Below are 19,470 nucleotides of genomic sequence, written 5' to 3'. Positions count from 1 at the left end.
AATTCGAATTTATTTTTACTAAGTTTTTTTGCAGAACGATAGGTTAATATCCAGTTTTTCACTGTAAAACAGTATATTAAAATACCATGAGTTATTTGACCATGTTGACTGGTTACTACTAGATTTATATTGATTATAGGCTCTGCTCAACAGATCATATATAGCTATCATGAATAGCCAATACGCTATGTCCTTGATGAAATAGCATCAAAGGAGTAGGTCCAGTAAGGGCCGATTTTGGCCTCAAAATTCAGGTTCATCTGATGAAAGATTTTGGACACTTTTTAAACACATAAGTGTCTAATTCAGTCGATCCAATTAGTTTATTGTAAAGATTTGAACTGATTTAGTCATTAAAGACGCTCAAATTCAAGCTTAAATATGAAAAATCTATCATATATGCCATAATATATGTCACTTTTCAGATGGTTTTTGTCAAAAATGAAAGTGGCCGCATCTGTGTTCATTCTCAACCTTTATATATGTTATGTATTATCATCAAATACAACTTATATTTAAATATTAAGAATGAACACAAATGCGGCCACTTTCATTTCAAACGGAAACCGTCTAAAAAATAACCAAAATGCTAAAATTTCGAAGATTTCAGTAATTTAGCATAACTTAATGATTCTAGTACCCGATACATGTGCATTGTATTGTCAAAAACAGCCCATATTTGGGTCATTATAAAAAAAAACATGCAAAACTATGTTATTTTGGTCTTTTTAAGTCACAGACATGAAAATATATCAAAATAACACTTTTATGTTAGACATGAATGTTTTGTGATACACTATATACAGTTTACAGTACTGTATGAAATGTTATAAAAACATCCTTAATATTTTCTTAAACCCTTGGATATAGCCAGAATTTACTGTTATTTTGTACTAAAATACCTTTCAGACCTGAAATAGGACTATTATTCATATCATTTGTTATTAGGATTTATCACTATTTATTGCATTTTGATACATACAAACATTTTTTAATGATTTGGGAGGTGTATGTTTGTTTTATAATAAAAATTTTCAACAAAAAGAAGAGTCTCATTTTTTTAAGTCACTGGTGTAACCAAAAGACAAATTGGTTGGGTAAGAGTTATCTTTCTCAAATTTTCAGCATTTAAAATAGTTTCTCCCCTAGCAATGTTAACTGTAAGCATGTTATGCAAAAGAAAAAATAAATCAATGTTGAAAATTTAGTGAAAAAATCTTAAAAGTAAGTAAAATTAAGCTATGTCGTAAATGATAATGGTGTCCATGGTGTACCCTTATAAAAATCATTTTCCGAAAGATTTCCTGAACTTTTATTTATGAAAAGATATTGATTGTAGAAATATGCACCAGGAACAACATATAAAATAGGGGAATGGAACACTTATTTTGTAACTAAATCTAAAAATACACCTGTAAATCATTGGTGTTACTGTCAATGGTGAGACCACTTTAAAAAAAATAACACCACTGACCAGTTTAGTAACACCACTGAATATATTATGACAATCAGCATTTTTTTGTGTTTCTTTCATGTTTAACAAGCGAAAAATCATATCATTTATGAAATATAATACTTATTTAACAATGTTTTAACAATATAATGTATTACATATACAAAGTTTTCACAAACTGGTGTATGCTGGTAACACCAATGACACTATTTAGTAACACTATTATTGACATTTTTAGTTATTGATGTTATGTTATATAATTTGAGATTTTTCAGCCTAAGAATTATTTTTAGGTCTTTCCACTTTTCGTGGAAAGACCTTTTGTTTTTCTTCTGATTATTATTTTGTTTTTCTGCCGTCTGAGATGCTTTTTTGTTTAACAACATATCGAAAGGATTTTTTGGCCAATGATGCTGTACAGTAATGGGGATTTCAATACTCACCCTGTGTAACTGAACACTTAATTATTCTTATAGGACCTTGAAATTGAGATCAAGGTCAAAGGTCAAGGTCATATTCTAAATTTTGATTTTGGCTTGTTATCACTTATTTTCAGAAATCTTGTAAGATATCGACAAAATATTTTTACAGAATTGTTTGTTGCGACATGTCGTAACACATAAATTTTAGTTGAAAGGGTACGTAGACATTTAATGGGAGTTTACGCCCCTTTTATATATAATATTAGTAGTATGGTAATATAACTCATGAACAATATATAGTAGAGGCCTAGAGTCTTTTGATTTGAGACCCTTGTTTCATGACCTTGAAATTAAGGTCAAGGTCAAAGTTTGATTTGACGTTCTAGATTTTGACCTTCGCTTTAACTTTTGATTTATACATAATAAACTTATGGGACTTTGTGCATTAAGTTGCAAGTCATATGACCTTGAAGAAATCAACTGGAAATGACCTTTTGTGAACCGGAAATACTAATTTTTGTACTCATTTAATGAAAAAGTACATAGAACCATATATGTTTGGAATCAGTGTCAAGTAAACTATCAGATGAGACCGAATTTGACATTTTTCAAACAGGAAGTAACAACTTATCTCTCTTATTTCAAACAGATATTTGTAGAAACCATGTATTTATTTTAAATTCAACGTACAATAAGCTATCATTTGGCACTGAAAATTACATTTCTATAGATATAAGAAGATGTGGTATGAGTGCCAATGAGACAACTCTCCATCCAAGTCAAAATTTATAAAAGTAAACCATTATAGGCCACAGTACGGTCATCAACACGAAGCCCTGGCTCACACCGAACAGTAAGCTATAAAGGGCCCCCAAAATTACTAGTGTAAAACCATTCAAACGGGAAAACCAACGGTCTAATCTATATAAAAAACGAGAAACGAGAAACACTTATGAACCACATCAACGAACGACACCTACTGAACATCAGATTCCTGACTTAGGACAGGTGCAAACAAATGCAGCGGGTTTAAACGTTTAAATGGTACCAAACCTTCACCCTTTTTCTGAAACAATAGTGTAACATCACAACATAGAAAGACACACTATAAAATATCAACTGAAATAGCTTAACTCAATCAAAGGACATATTAACACCATTGAACATACACTGAACAAATAAATTTGACCTATGATACAATGTAAATACAAAATAAATAAACTAAGGGAAGAATAATAAAAGTAACATGTCATATCGGTATGAAATTGAAGTCTTTTTATCCAAAATAATTCGCGAACTTCACGTGATTTTTCAAATTGCTTGTGTGATTCTCCTGGTTGTTTCTGAACGGTTTCAAGTGCTTGGAATTTAATAAATTTTAGATTGTGATTATGCTTATCTAAATGTTGATATATCAAACTTTTGAATTTTTTAGGTCTACGAAAGCGGTAAAGGTGTTCTTGATTTCTTTTGTAATACGCTAGTCCCGTCTGTCCCACATATCCCACTAACCGAGTTTTATTATTTTTAATATGAAAATATATTGTATCGGGTGGAAAGACCTTCAATTGTTCTCTGAACAATTGGTTTTTAATTTTTTTTCTTTTTCTTTTGCTCAGTTTTCTTTGTTTTGTGTTCTGAATCAGTACTTAATAAAAGTAAAATTTGAAATGTGTTGTCAATGGTGATACTTTTGTGTCATTCACGTTAGTTACTGAAGGGTCAGTGGTGTTACTATATAAAAATGCAATAGTTTTTATTTTTTATTAACAAATGAAATTGTTTTTAGGCCGTATACGAAGGATTAGGCATTTTCTAATCATTCAGTCTTACACATTTTACATACATGTATATTCAGTTTAAGTGTATTTTTAATATTAACAACGGCCATAATTTACAACAATTTACTCTGAAATTTATGTTTAAATAGAATCAGAGACATATAATACATTATATGTCTCTGATAGAATGCATACCTATAAAAATAATGTCAATAAGAAGTAATTTTAACCTTAACAACAAATTGGAACAGTTGTTTGATATTTAACAACATTTTTTTAGTAACTAAATGCATGTTTTATATAGGTAACACTATTGACATGGTTCTTAATCAGAGGATGACCTAAATTTGTTAAAATTGAAGGAACTCTTCATTTTTCCCATTGCATATTTCTGAATATAGTTGCTACCATATTATAGAATAGGAGGACATATTTAAATTTTTACAACAATGACATCATTTTTCCAAATTTTCCCTCATCGAAATTTGCATGTTTTTATATAATGACTCATTTATGTAACAGAAGTATTCTTCTTTCCAATAAATAGCTAAAAATTTACATTTTAACAATTTTGTAAAACTGCTATATTTTGGGGCCAAAAAGGGGTCTTACTGGGCCTCCTCCTTTATCATTATGATGCATTTACGACACAACAATATTTTATCGATTGCCCCGCGTTTTTTTTATGATCGAGTTGCAATCTTGTTGATAAAACAAAAGTTGTGTCCCTTATCACATAGAGGTCGCTAAACGGAAGCTGCCATTTCTCTGCGAAAATAAAATTGTTTTGGCATGTGAAGCCGACACACCAAATAGCCAGAGACACAAGAAATATAACAGAACTAACAGATAAACTCAATCACCTTTGCTCTCTGTTAAAACAAGAAAAATGGCGAGTGTATCGTATCATATCGCCAATCTTTTGGAAAAGGTAGACGTCATTTGTCCATGATACAAATATTTTGCCGGCACCGTACCAGTGATGTTACTTATGTTACCATTGGAAAACGAAAGTTGCTAAACTTTTAAGTCGAATAGTTTCTGTTGTTGCGGAAAAAGAATTCAGAAAACGCCCTTTCCCTTGTAAAGACTAGGGTGTGACCACTTGCACTTAGTCTGCTAATGTGATAAATCTCCAGCCAAAAAAAAAAAAAACAGGTACCCTCAAGTATGGTACTGTCATTTGTCCAGTAAGTGTGGTCACTTCATTGACATCGAAGATGTTCTTTTCTTTGACAAGCAAGAAAAACAATTACAACAGACAGAAAATAATGACCTCTAGGTTCAGGCACATCATGATATACAGATTGTTTATGAATGCTCTATCCTTCTTTAAATTGTCCCCCACAAATATATTTTCAATTTTTGATATATATATTCTGTTATAATATTGAAAATTCAGGTTAAAAAACAAGATCACTTACTTCAGTTACTAAGAAAAACCACTGATTCTGATTGATAATAAATTTGATATAATTTGTGTGGGTTCATGGTCTAGTGGTTAAGATCGATGGCTACAGGGCTGAAGGTTCCAAGTTTGATTCTGACTCTTGTGCTGGAAATATCAGTACATCAGAATGGTTATTTTTACCCTCCCACACACATCTCTGGCACCAAGACCCGAGTTTAAACATGTTAAACTAGAATGGGTACATTGGGGGCCTCAGTAGGTAAAAGTTGCGCATGCCCCTACATTGACCTGAAGATCAATCTTCAAATATCTGTTCGGTTAGTTGCTCCCATCGAGCAGCACAGTGGTTCTCTCTGAGTACTTCAGCTTCCTCCACCATAATAACAGACTGCCCGGTGTCTTAGCACTTCCTTCAGTCAGGGGTACTACTTGTACAAGTAATTTTTATTTACTTGAATAAGTAATTATAATATACTTATATAAGTAAATTTGTAGGATACTTATACAAGTGTATTTTATTTACTTGTATAAGTAAATTATTTTTTGGCCTAGTTATGTCCCTTAGACATTCAGATTTTTTTACTTATACAAGTAAAAAAGTCATCCTATCTTCTTTTCTTGAATTCTTAGAACTTTTTTGCTCTAACAGAATTTTGAATTGTCTGTCCTTTGCAGATGTCTTTACTATTCATTTAAGTGTAATTTCATGGACAATGAAAATCTCATTTGTCTGTTATCTTTAGAACACTGCTCATTTACAAGCCACCAAGGAGCAATTTTTGAAGGCCTTGCGCAAATACTTAAGATCTTTGCTCAATCAGTTTCTTTGTTGAATTAATGAGATGAAACCTTGAACTCTTATCAAAAATTATGAGCTTACCTGAGAAAAATTGTTAAAGGCATGATTTTACATCTCAAAACTTGAGAATTTTTGTGGGATTGTAAAAAAAATTTACTTATACAAGTAATTTTTTTTGAAAATTAAGGGGAGATTATTCAAACAATATAATTAACTTGTATAAGTATATTTTATTTACTTCTTCAAGTAAATAAAGATTACTTGTACAAGTAGTACCCCTGACTGTCCTTTGTGTTGGGGTGGGGATTGTCCTTGTAAATATTGTTGTAAATACGTTAGTGACACATCTCCATTAATCCTGATTGGAGTGTACACGGATTCCACTGTACCCTTGCAGCTTTCCAGGGATGCTCCGAATAATGGAGGGATCTACGTACATACATACATACATAAAGGGAGACACTTCTTGTTTGCTATAATCCTGAACAAAACTTTTCCATGTTATGCATGTTTTACTGAAGCAAGTGATTTAAAATTCCGCTAATTCAATTTCAATGTTTTATTGTCTCGCCTTGACAAAGTCAAAAAGCGAGACATAGGTATGCTGTTTCTGGCGTCATTGGCATCAACAATGTATTAGTTTGTGATTAGGTCTAGTTCATGGTGAACCACTAGTGGTAGGTCAATGATATTTGGTATTAGCATTGGCACATCTCATTACCATGGAGATTACTTGGCCCTGCCCCCTCAGTCAAGGTCTATTGACTTTGAAACTTTGCTTAGTTTATATGTATTAGTTTGTTATTATGTCAGTTTATGGGGAACCACTAGTGGTTGGTCAATGATATTTGGTATGCAGTTGTATAAGCATTAGCACATCTCATTTCCATGGAGAATATTTGGTCCTTACCCCTCAGTCATGGTCTATTGACTTTGAAACTTTTGCTTAGTTTACATGTATCGGAATTAAACATATTTATTCTAAAACCAGTTGTTGGCATGACACGGGTTATGTTCTTCTCATATATTTTATGACGGTATAATACTAAACCCCTAACAGGAGGGATTGTGCCTGATATTCATATGATGAAGACATAATCTTTCAATCAGTTTAATTGAGGTCTGGAGCTGGCATGTCAGTAACTGCTAGTAGTCTGTTGTTATTTATGTATTATTGTCATTTTGTTTATTTTCTTTTGTTTCCTTTTCTTACATCGGACTCGGACTTCTCTTAAACTGAGTTTTACTGTGCGTACTGTTGTACGTTTGTTTTTTCTACATTGGCTAGAGGTATAGGGGGAGGGTTGAGATCTCAAAAAACATGTTTAACCCCGCCGCATTTTTGCGCCTGTCCCAAGTCAGGAGCCTCTGGCCTTTGTTAGTCTTGTATCATTTTAAATTTAGTTTCTTGTGTATAATTTGGAGTTTAGTATGACGTCCATTATCACTGAACTAGTATACATATTTGTTTAGGGGCCATCTGAAGGACGCCTCCGGGTGCGGGAGTTTCTCGCTGCATTGAAGACCCATTGGTGGCCTTCGGCTGTTGTCTGCTCTATGGTCGGGTTGTTGTCTCTTTGACACATTCCCCATTTTCATTCTCAATTTTATTAGTTTGTGATTAGGTCAGTTTTAGATGAACCACTTATGTTAAGTCAATGATATTCGATATGCAAATGTATTGGCATTTGCAAGTTTCATTTCCATGGAGATTATATAACTCCACCCCCTACTTATGGTTCATTGACTTTGAAACTTTTACATAGTTTACAAGTTAATGTTTGTGTTTAGGTTTGTTTAAAGGGAACGGCTATTGAAAAGTCAATGGTATTTGGTTTGCAGTTGTATTAGCATTGGCACATCTCATTTCCATGGAGATTGTTTAGCCCTGTACCTTCAGTCATGGTTCATTGACTTTGAATATTTGCATAACTTACATGTTAAAATATTGCTATTGTAATTTCAACATTTGCATTATCAAAATAACAAATAGGCGAGACTTATCTCTGTGTTAACAGTTTATTTAAAAATCAATTTTCATTGAACTACATAAACACAAGCTCGTGAGATTTTCAAATCAATTGAATAAAAAAATGTACACATAACATGCAGAAGTCATGAAAACACAATTTTAAACGTAGTATAGTTTAGTAACATGAGTAATAATCATCTAGTAAGAAAAGACCTGGCACAGTTTTTTTCAACTTAAGTTTATATTATGTTTACTTCACAGATGACTTCAAATGATAAAGACTTTAGATTTATGGCTACAAATGATTTGATGACAGAACTTCAGAAAGATTCTATAAAACTAGATGACGATAGTGAAAGAAAGGTTTGTTACATACATGACATAGTTTAACTGTATAGGATATATTATATATATATATATATATAAACAAGTCTAAATTGAAAACAACGTTCAAACCTATGTATACATATATATATTAATGTATTACCGTTAATTCCTATTGTGCAGAGATGTGTAATACAGTCGATTCCAGTTATTTGCATAGCCTATTTGTCAGACAAAATTATGCAATTAAGTGGAGTATGCTTATATCCGAAATGCCAAATTATGGAGTCAAATAACATCGATAGTACAGATCAGTAAAGGAAATCCCTGAAGAAAGATGAACGCCCATAATCCACTTACAACATATTGAATGCTTATTTATTCTAATAAAAGTTATGTTTCTAATGTCATACATGTTATTTTTTTTTGTTTTCTTTCAATAAAGTTTATAAACACATTTTGTTTTAGTTTATTTGCATACCAACTTTTCCTTTACCTGAGATACGAAAATAAAACAAATTGTTCTAAAAATAGATTTGTTTCTATGACCCGGATGTACAATGTACATTGTTACGCTTTGATTAAATTAACTGTTTAACAATACTACACAGTTTATAATCATTTTAACAATAAATGTGTACTGAACTGCCTTTGATATGCAGTATTTACCGCTTGCACAGTGATGTAACACTGTTTCTTTAACCTCGTTAGTTTCGGATATGCAAAGCAGTTAACAGGTAATGGGGCCCTGCACGGGTTATTTGCTGGACACGAGTGTTGAAAGTGAGAAAATATAATAATTAGAAGTTAATTTTCTTTTCAAAAAATATTAAAAATAAAAGATTAATGTATAAAATTCTTCAACCATAGATACATGCCCTGTAATATTTAAGTTAACATAAGTGTAGATCACCCCAAGCCGAATTACAAGAGTACACATTGAAAAATGATCGATAATTAGCAGGGGTTATTGAATTTGTTTTTAAAATTCACCCCAAATGTAATCTATGAACAATGTTTAACATCCAATCAATAATTAACACCTTTTGAGATTGAATGGACGTGTTTTTACAACAATCACCTGTTTGACATTTTTATGACCTCAAGGCTTAAAATAGAACATGGGAAACTTTACCTGTGTACACATCGAGGCTTATTTTATAATCATGTCAACACGAAAGAAACTGTTTTAAAACTTTATTTAAATAACACAAAAGTAAATATGAAATAATAACGAAAATTATGATGCATTCAAGAAAAATATACTTACCAAATTGCCGTTTCCGGTCAAAAATCTCGTCAGTTTTAACTAAGTATATCTAGCTGGCAAATATTTTCTATGCAATTAACCGAAAGGCCACTTGTAAGGCTATGCATATAACCGGACAATTTAACATTATATGAATGGTTTTGTGCAGGAGAAAAGTATGCAATTAACCGAATTATGCTATTAAGCGGTATGCAATTAAGTGGAGTCGACTGTATATGACAATTATATAGTTGTATTATCAAATCATTCATGCATAATGTGTTTTGCAAGTAAAGGAAATAAAAATGATTTAATCCTCTTTAAGAGAAAAACACGAACAGATTCACGCAAGAACTTTGTGCGAAAATATTTATTTCTGAAATTCTGAAAATAAGCCTATTGGGTAATATAGTTGATCTACTACACATATATATGTTGGACTCTAAAGTGCGATGGTCACGCTAAAGTGCGATGGTATACGCTAAAGTGTGATGCCTCCATACGCTAAAGTCCGATGGTCCGCGAAAGTATAGACGTAAGAAATGTAGTTTGATTATGACGTTAACAGTCGTTTATACAAACCAAAAATGAGCATGCCGGAAGATAGATTAAGAATATTTGATTTAAGAACAACTTTTTAACTAAATATCCATGACTTAATTTTAGACCTAACCGTGCTTTTTCGGCAGAAGCAAATGTGGGGTTATTTCAGGTGCTGAAAGAAGGAATTGTCTCTTGCAGTCAACCATTTTACTATATAGATACAAAATAGTATACGCATAGGTATCCTGCTTCCATTGGAAGTGAACTGATACATTTAAATCATTGTTTATGTTGCAGTTTACTTTGCGGTCCCCTGTTAAAATATTGTCGCTTTAAAAAGTAACATCGGTAAAATAAAGGTACATGTTTGCATGCGTAAATTGTCGGCTAAAATATTAGTTTGTACATTATAGGAAAATATAACATGTATGTGTAGTCGCTACGAAAAAGGAGAAAACTCGGCGAACATCGCCTTTCTCTCACATTGATATTAAAGCTTGTACTAATAAATGTTACTTATTCGGACAATGAACGAATTTTTTATTTGTAATTTACAATGACGACTGTAAGGGGAGGTGTTCACATTATTGATAGACTGTGTGAACGGCAAGCTACGCTAATTATCCAAATATTTAATACGCCCCCAATTGTTACATTTACAGGAAATGTAGTATTTTGTGATACCTATATATATTACCGATTTAGCAATTATTATGTGGTCGGTCTTCTAGATTTAGAAACAATCACTTCAGCCTACCAGTAGATTATAATGCCTATCACATATGGTATACCTTAGAATACTAGATTTTGCAAAAGGACTATTTTTACATCTTATGTTCTTTAACGTTTTTAAAGCCCTCGAACCTTACCCTATTGGTCCATCGCACTTTAGCTTGATATACCACCGTACTTTAGCAAACAAACAACCATCACACTTTAGCGTGAGACACCATCGCACTTTAGGGTAGACCATCACACATTATCGTGACCATCACACTTTAGAGTACCATTGCACTTTAGAGTCTTACATATATATGTCATGAATATAATAAAACAAGTCTTAAATGCAAAGAGATTTTACTGTTATCGCTCTTATTTGGCTGTTTGGCAATTCTTTTTTTGTGTTCTCATTCAATTATCTTTTATGATAAAGCTTTACATTGTATATTTGATTTGCAACTAATATTATTATTACAATACATTTTAATATATTTTATTGGCTCTTAAATGATATGTACTGTAAAAATTGTTTAGTATATATTTTCCAGATTTAATGATGATTTAATAAATTGCTTAAATACAATACTAACTATAGCCATGATAGCCAATTTGCAAAATATAATTTTCTTACAACTTTGTACTTATGTAGACTTATGAACCACTACAACTATTCTTTTCAATGTTTCCTGACTGGTGTTCTCCAACAAAAAATATCTTTATACATGTTATATATGTAACTTATTCACAAGTTATGTGTTCTCCTTGCACAAATTGCCTTACATGTGTAAATGAATCTTTGTCAATGACCTGTTAAGCAACCAAACAGAAATCCGATTTAGGTTAGGAATCTGACCAGGTTTATTATCTCCTGTTGATTTGCCCTAGAGGTTGTTGACATCTCTATATTATAGTGTAAACAGCAGATAATATGAAACATAGCCATACATTTTTCAAGCTATTGGAGATTGAGTTATTTAATGCTGTTTAATTTGTGTCTTTTAATATATTTTTTCTCTATATGATTGTTAATTGTCATATTTAACAAATGTTTTCTGATAAACGATGAAAACTGTTCTCAAAGTGAAATTTGAAGATGCAGGTAGTTATTAAGTTTTCAATTTATAAAATAAAAAATATACAAAATATGTTTGCATTTATAATGAGGGAGAAAGCAAATGATGGTAAAATGTTTGGTCCATTGGTATGACCATAACCTGATATCAATGTTTTGGTCCATTGGTATGACCATAATCTGATATCAATGTTTTTATTTCCTTTTTGTAGGTTGTTAAGATGCTACTGAAGTTGTTGGAAGATAAGAATGGTGAAGTTCAGAATCTGGCAGTTAAATGGTGTGTAGTTTTTGATAATCAGCATGATCAGTTTTCACCCATGTTCACATGCTTGTAAAATTTTTATTGGGCCTTGTCTGTAATTATGCAAATGAAAAAGCTGCAGTTGTTTAGTTTATTTACCTATCTTCCTGATTCATTTGAAGATTTGGCATTCCTTATTGTCAAAGAGGGTTCTCATTCAGGACTTATTTAGGTGAGTCCAGGGGCTCCTCATTTCTGACCATGGCAAGTCCAACAGTGGGAAGAAGAATTTTTATTGCTATATAATTTATTATTTCAGTCTCTGACAAAATAGAGCAAGGAAATGACATCAATTTAGATTACATTTTTACTCATGTTATAAAATGATATGTGTGCTCAGTTGAAACAACATTTTACAATCTTGATGCATCTTTGGACTAACCAGTTTTGAAAATATTGAGTGCAGACAGATTTTCATGATTCCAGGACGCATGGACTCGCCTTAATGAGTACCCTGCTATAGTATATGAATGGGGTTTTAACAGATCTAAGGAGGACATTTGGATAACTAATATTCTATTAATATGGCATTAATGATTGTTAACTGGTAAACAATATTTCTGCGCAAATTTATTATTGCGTTAGTGGACGATAGACAAAGATTTGAGATTATTTATTAGGATTTCATGAAGTTCTGTATAAAAATAATGCTTCCAAAATTTAGAAATGCAAATTCTGTTGCAATTTTCTCAATGATAAAAAACATCACTTAAATAATCAAACTTTATAATAGTTCTATACATTTAAAGGAGAAATACAGTGCTGAAACAAGACAAAAGGGTAAATTGATTGATTGTTGGTGTTTAAAGCCACTTTTAGCATTGTTGGCTATATTGTGGAAGTCGGCTGTTATTGATGGAGGAAACCAAAGTGCTCGGAGAGAATTACCCACCTGTGGCAGGAAAACTGACAATCCTAGTCAATTAAGATTGGAGTCGAACACACATTGCCACGTGCAGGATTTATACTAACAGTCACAGTATTGACAAGCTAGTGATACAGTAGATGAATTTCTTCAGCCACTCAACCAAGAGAGCCACAAAAGTGTAGAACAGAGACTAACAGTAACATTCTGTAGTATGAAAGAAATCAAATAACAGCATTGAATGAAATCAAAAATACAAAATATCCATGAAAATGTAATTGTATCAAGGCAACAAATATAAAATTTTCAATATTTCCCTCCTACTTCTCATAGCACTTCATCATATTCTTACACATATCAGCACTGTGCTGAAGCTGCTTTTGTTCAGCATGACATTTGTGCCAACTGTTAAAGCTTTCCATATAATACTTGTTATGATTGTAAACACTAAGGTAACATTGTAATGCTAAACTAGGAGTTATATGTATATCTAGACATTATGTATTTGAACAATTCACATCTTGCTTTTTTGTTGAAAATGATACAATTATGTTTTTTTTCAGCCTTGGGCCATTGGTAAATAAAGTGAAAGAGTTTCAAGTAGAGACCATTGTAGATACACTATGTAGTAATATGATATCTGATAAAGAACAGCTGAGAGATATCTCAAGTATTGGTAAGTGTGAAGTTATATGATATCTGATAAAGGAACAGCTGAGAGATATCTCAAGTATTGGTAAGTGTGTAGTTATATGATATCTGATAGAGGAACAGCTGAGAGATATCTCAAGTATTGGTAAGTGTGTAGTTATATATCTGATGCATAATAACTGAGAGATATCTCAAGTATTGGTAAGTGTGTAGTCATATGATATCCAATAAAGGAACAGCTGAGAGATATCTCAAGTATTGGTAAGTGTGTAGTCATATGATATCCGATAAAGGAACAGCTGAGAGATATCTCAAGTATTGGTAAGTGTGTAGTCATATGATATCCGATAAAGGAACAGCTGAGAGATATCTCAAGTATTGGTAAGTGTGTAGTTATATGATATCGGATAAAGGAACAGCTGAGAGATATCTCAAGTATTGGTAAGTGGGTAGTTATATATCTGATGCATAATAACTGAGAGATATCTCAAGTATTGGTAAGTGTGTAGTCATATGATATCCGATAAAGGAACAGCTGAGAGATATCTCAAGTATTGGTAAGTGTGTAGTCATATGATATCAGATAAAGGAACAGCTGAGAGATATCTCAAGTATTGGTAAGTGTGTAGTTATATGATATCTGATAAAGGAACAGCTGAGAGATATCTCAAGTATTGGTAAGTGTGTAGTTATATGATATCGGATAAAGGAACAGCTGAGAGATATCTCAAGTATTGTTAAGTGTGTAGTTATATGATATCTGATAAAGGAACAGCTTAGAGATATCTCAAGTATTGGTAAGTGTGTAGTTATATGATATCTGATAAAGGAACAGCTGAGACATATCTCAAGTATTGGTAAGTGGGTAGTTATATATCTGATGCATAATAACTGAGAGATATCTCAAGTATTGGTAAGTGTGTAGTTATATGATATCTGATAAAGAACAACTGAGAGATATCTCAAGTATTGGTAAGTGTGTAGTTATATGATATCCGATAAAGGAACAGCTGAGAGATATCTCAAGTATTGGTAAGTGTGTAGGTATATGATATCTGATAAAGAACAACGGAGAGATATCTCAAGTATTGGTTAGTGTGTAGTTATATGATATCTGATAAAGAACAACTGAGAGATATCTCAAGTATTGGTAAGTGTGTAGTTATATGATATCTGATAAAGAACAACTGAGAGATATCTCAAGTATTGGTAAGTGTAAAGTCAGGGTTTGACACTTACGCTAGTCCGAGGCTAGTAAAAATTAGGGAGGGCTAGTAAAGTTTTCATCACAGTAGTCCGACGGGCTAGTCAAAATTTTGTTTTAAACTAGAAATTTCACAAATTTTTAATTTGTCAACAAATCCCAGATTTTTTGCTGACCTTTGCTGTCTTTATTGTACAGTTTATTCAAGTATATTTTGATTGTCAGACATTTTTAACATGAAAGGTACTTTTTGGGGAGGGGAAAGAAACGGAAACAATGATGGTACTTAATACATTGAATTAACCTCGTGTGTTACAAACGCTGTGATGATTCTAATCAGAAACCTGGATCTAAAAGTGCTTTCATAATATCAAAATAATAACATGAATACGAAATTTACATACATTACTACCGATACCATCACTGTTTGGGAAAAATGTACAACTTATTGGGAGGAATTTTAAGCCAGTTTTTAAGTAATTGGGAATTTTCTCTAGGGGAAAAAGCTGTATTTCGAATGTAATTTGAGGCAAACAATATCACTGAATTATTGTCATAAAAACAAAATTATAGGTCTCTGCAAGGATTTGTATACTATACAATTCCTTGGTCTCTGGTAAAAATATACAGATTTTTAGGAATAAAATCTTGTCCTGCAAAAAAAAAATAAACTGAAACAACAAGGGAAAAGGAGTCCATGAAGAATTATGACAAAAAACAGCAAGGGCAAACCTTTCCTCTTTTGTGGGTGTATTTTTAAATCCCTAACTTATCCATCTTCATTAAAGACACTAGTAATAATGATAAGTAAAATGAGGATAATGATGAAGTAATGATCTAAAGGGGTCTTCAAAATAAATCGAACACATTCTTAATATAGATGATTAAAATATGATTTTTTTTTTTTTTTTGGTATTATTTATAAGCAAACCAGTGAAATTTCATGAAACAAAACATGTTCAAACCCCTCTGGAAATGCTCCAGAACACAGGATTTAGCTTCATTTGTATCAAAATTTTCTGGGGGGATATGCCCCCAGACCCTCCTAGATAGGCACGACCGTCCAAGTGCCGAAGAGGGCTAGTGAATTGACAAGAGGACTAGTAGAATAATAATTTCACTAGCCCTGCAGGCTAGTACATACATTTAGTTAGTGTCAAACCCTGGTAGTTATATGATATCTGATAAATGAACACCAGAAATATTTTAACATTTTTAAGTGTTGGTAAAAAAGATGAATTGAAGTCCTCCAGTGCAGAACAGTTTGCGATATGACTTTTTCACATAACATATATATATATATTTGTTAATATCCCATGTTTGTTAAAAAGGCATGACAACCAATATTTCATTCTCTGTTTAGCTGTAACTCTTTATGTTTCTTAATGTAAACAACATTATTTTATTTTAGGTTTAAAGACTGTGATCAGTGAGTTGCCTCCCTCTTCTACTGCACTAGCATCCAGTATTTGTAAAAAGATAACAGGCAGACTAACCAGTGCCATTTCTAAAGTGAGTAATCCCCCTTTTTATATCTACTATGGGGTAGATGTTACAGATATGGTGATGGAAGTCTATTATTTCTTTTTTTCTTCTTCAGTTTTGTTAAAGTTAACAGAGTTATGCTGATATTATGTAATGACAAACTGTAGAAGATCTATAGAACCAACATCAGAGTGCAAAATAATCATTTTCCTCCTTTTTTTCATGTTTTTTGATGAACTTTTTGTCCTTGATTGGCACAAATGTTATGATAAATGAAAGCAAAGGAAATACAAAAAATGGGATTAGAAATAATGTCTTACTGGCAAAATAAAGTATTTTAGAAACCCTGTTTGTTATATAAACTTTTTATGCCCCCGCCGTAGCGGTGGGGGCATTAAGTTTTACCCTTGTCCGTCTGTACGTACGTCCGTCCGTACGTCCCAAAATTGGTTTCCATTCTCAACCAAATGTTTTGAAACTTATACACAATGCTTATTACCACAAAACATAGATTCAAGTTTGAATTTTGGTGGTGTCACTTTAACAGTTCTAGAGTTATGCCCCTTTATAAATGGAAAAATTGCAAAATTTTTAGTTTCCGTTCTCTAACTTAAGTTTGCCTCAACCAAATGTTATGAAACTTATACACAATGCTTATTACCACAAAAAACAGATCAAGTTTGAATTTTGGTGGCGTCACTTTAACTGTTCTAGAGTTATGCCCTTTATAAATGGAAAAATTGCAAAATTTTTATTTTCTTCTTAATATCAAGTAATTTTTATAATTGGAAAATTTTTATAATTGGAAAATTACAACTTCCTTTGTCCATGATTATAGTTGAATCAACTACAATCAATGCTTTATACAATGCAATGTTTAATTTTGACTTCCACTGATAAAACACAGATCAAGTTGAATTTGGGTAGTGTCACTTTAATCATTATTGAGTTACCGTAGAAAGGCTTGTATAGTCTGCGGTTTTATTCTCCAAAATTGGACCATCCAGACGGGGTGCGGACTATAGAGTACAATAAGCAAGAAATAAGAGAAAAATTTCAATTTCGCGGGCGAGGTGGTTTGTTTACGTTCCGCCATCTTTGTTATTTATATTGTAGAGCGCGCTCTTATCATTTTTCAAACTAATAAGTTTAACTCATCCATATTAATAAGTTATTTCTATTCAATATCAAATTAATACTGATAAATATAAAAACTAAACCTTTCATTACAAATTTCTCGTTTCTTTTCAATGCATTGGTTGAAATAAACTGGTATCAGCTTGATTGAAACGATACAAACATAGTGAAAAAGACAACCGTAAACCAGCTTAGAATTTGTAAACTACAAAACGTAATCGGTTATTGTTCGTTCTGTTTTGGTGTTTTATACTGACTAATATGGTTTGTATTAGCTTAAGACCCTTCAAACATTAATGTGATAGATATATTAAAGACTGTTTTACAAAAGGATGGAACTGTTTTACTTTCAAAGTCGTATTATAGTGATATCTGTTATGTACGGATTTCGACTCTCACCGGTTTGTTTCTTCTTTTACACATGCTGTTTAAACTTCCTGTTTAAACATACACAAGTTTCTAAATTGTTTTTTAAGTGAATTAAACTTATTTTAACAATCATGAAGCGTTCTAGAATCATTTACAAGCAGTTTCAGCTTCTGTTTGATGATGGAAAACAGGTTTTCCCAAGAAAATACCGCAAACGACCGCACAGGATTTGAAATTACCGGAGTTTCGTTAGACCTTTTCTAACAGTTACAAAAAGTTTTTTTACCTAAAATTTCGTGGGGAGAAGGGGGTGCGGACTATGTACCAGTGCGAACTATACAAGCCTTTCTACGGTATGCCCTTTAGAAATTGAAAGAATGCTAAATTTTTAGTTTCTATTCTGTAACTTCAGTTTGCCCCAACCAAACATTATGAAACCTATACACAATATTCATTACCACAAAACTAGATCAAGTACAAATTTTTTGTTTCTGTTTTCTAAGTTTAGTTTGCCTCAACCAAATGTTATGAAACTTATACACAATGCTTATTCAGTGTTCTCCCCAGGCCCTTAAAGGACAGTGGGCCCGCAATGTATACATTTTTACTGTGGTTCTATTGGTCTTACCGCGATGTATATCTTTTATCCGTGGTGCTAAAATTTTCAGTTAAAAAAATCGTTAATCGGTAGAGTTTTAAATTACTGGTTAAATCTTTTCCGTGTGGTATAAAATTCCAGGTGAAATTTGACCAGTTCAAACCAGTGATCGATTTACCTTATGAGGTTAACCTTGTTGATTGGATTTAATCGATGTAATCAACACTTGTAACATGATTGTTTTTTGTTTTAATTAAGATATCATAATTTTATGATTACAAATAACTACAGCCTCAGCTTGTCTGGCAAAAGCCAAAACAGCCTTTGGACATCAGAGTAATCTCGGACTAATATCGCATGACCCAGTTAATTCAAGTAGAAAATTCAAGTTTATTTACAATTAATTGCAATCTATTTTATAAATAAAATGCATGACTCTACCTTCAAACTGAATATCTATATCCAAAATTAATGAATGAAAGCAGTAAACAATATCCATAAGCACATGTTAAAATTTATTTATATCTACTTCCTGTCATTTAAGCGGGAAAATAGGGAGACTTTGTTGTTGACATTGAATATGGTTACTTATAGATCTATAGACCTAAGATGGATTAAGGAATTTTTTTTAAATGAATCATGGCAAATAAAGATTAAGTTTTTAGTGCAGCGTTTAGTCTGTATCTATGTTCGGTCATCACCAAAGACAAGAAAGGTTAATATTTACATGAAATTTATTATTTTGGAAAAATGTTAAAAAGTTTATGAATTTTTTTTTTTATTAGAATTTAAGATAGAAACTGGTTCAAATAATAAAACAATAGTAGTTCTTGTAAATTTTATGTCTCCTTAAGACAGAAATCCTTTCATTATACCCCCGCTTTAAAAAAGTGGGGGTGTACTGTTTTACCTCTGTCTGTCCTTCCATCAGTCCGTCCGTCCCATGAAAATTTTCGTCGCATTTTTCTCAGGAACTACTTGACAAGGATTTCTGAAATTTGGTTTCAGGGTTTATATAAGTAAGTTACACCGTGTGATGCGTTTTCAGATTCATCACTCAACAACTTCCTGCTTACTGAAATATTTCGGCGGGGGTATCATCAGTGAGCAG

General features: G+C 32.2%; 1 protein-coding gene across 5 annotated transcripts in view; it reads left to right on the top strand.

The window, feature by feature from the left end:
* The first annotated feature begins 4,390 nt into the window (after window positions 1-4,390).
* The window catches only part of LOC127723025 (cullin-associated NEDD8-dissociated protein 1-like), a 52,659-nt gene continuing 37,579 nt past the window's right edge, over window positions 4,391-19,470 (top strand). Inside the window, exons 1-5 of one of the 5 annotated variants that reach the window (XM_052229428.1) lie at window positions 4,391-4,587; window positions 8,100-8,201; window positions 11,959-12,026; window positions 13,479-13,591; window positions 16,182-16,282. In XM_052229428.1, coding sequence (XP_052085388.1) covers window positions 4,546-4,587; window positions 8,100-8,201; window positions 11,959-12,026; window positions 13,479-13,591; window positions 16,182-16,282 — 426 coding nt within the window. In that variant the 5' untranslated portion in view covers window positions 4,391-4,545. The other 4 variants (XM_052229432.1, XM_052229431.1, XM_052229430.1 and 1 more) reach the window with 4 other exon arrangements.

The sequence above is a fragment of the Mytilus californianus genome, unplaced genomic scaffold (assembly GCF_021869535.1).
Source record: "Mytilus californianus isolate M0D057914Y unplaced genomic scaffold, xbMytCali1.0.p SCAF_13, whole genome shotgun sequence".
Classification (NCBI taxonomy): Eukaryota; Metazoa; Mollusca; class Bivalvia; order Mytilida; family Mytilidae; genus Mytilus; species Mytilus californianus.
This window is presented reverse-complemented; position numbering and strand designations above follow the sequence as displayed.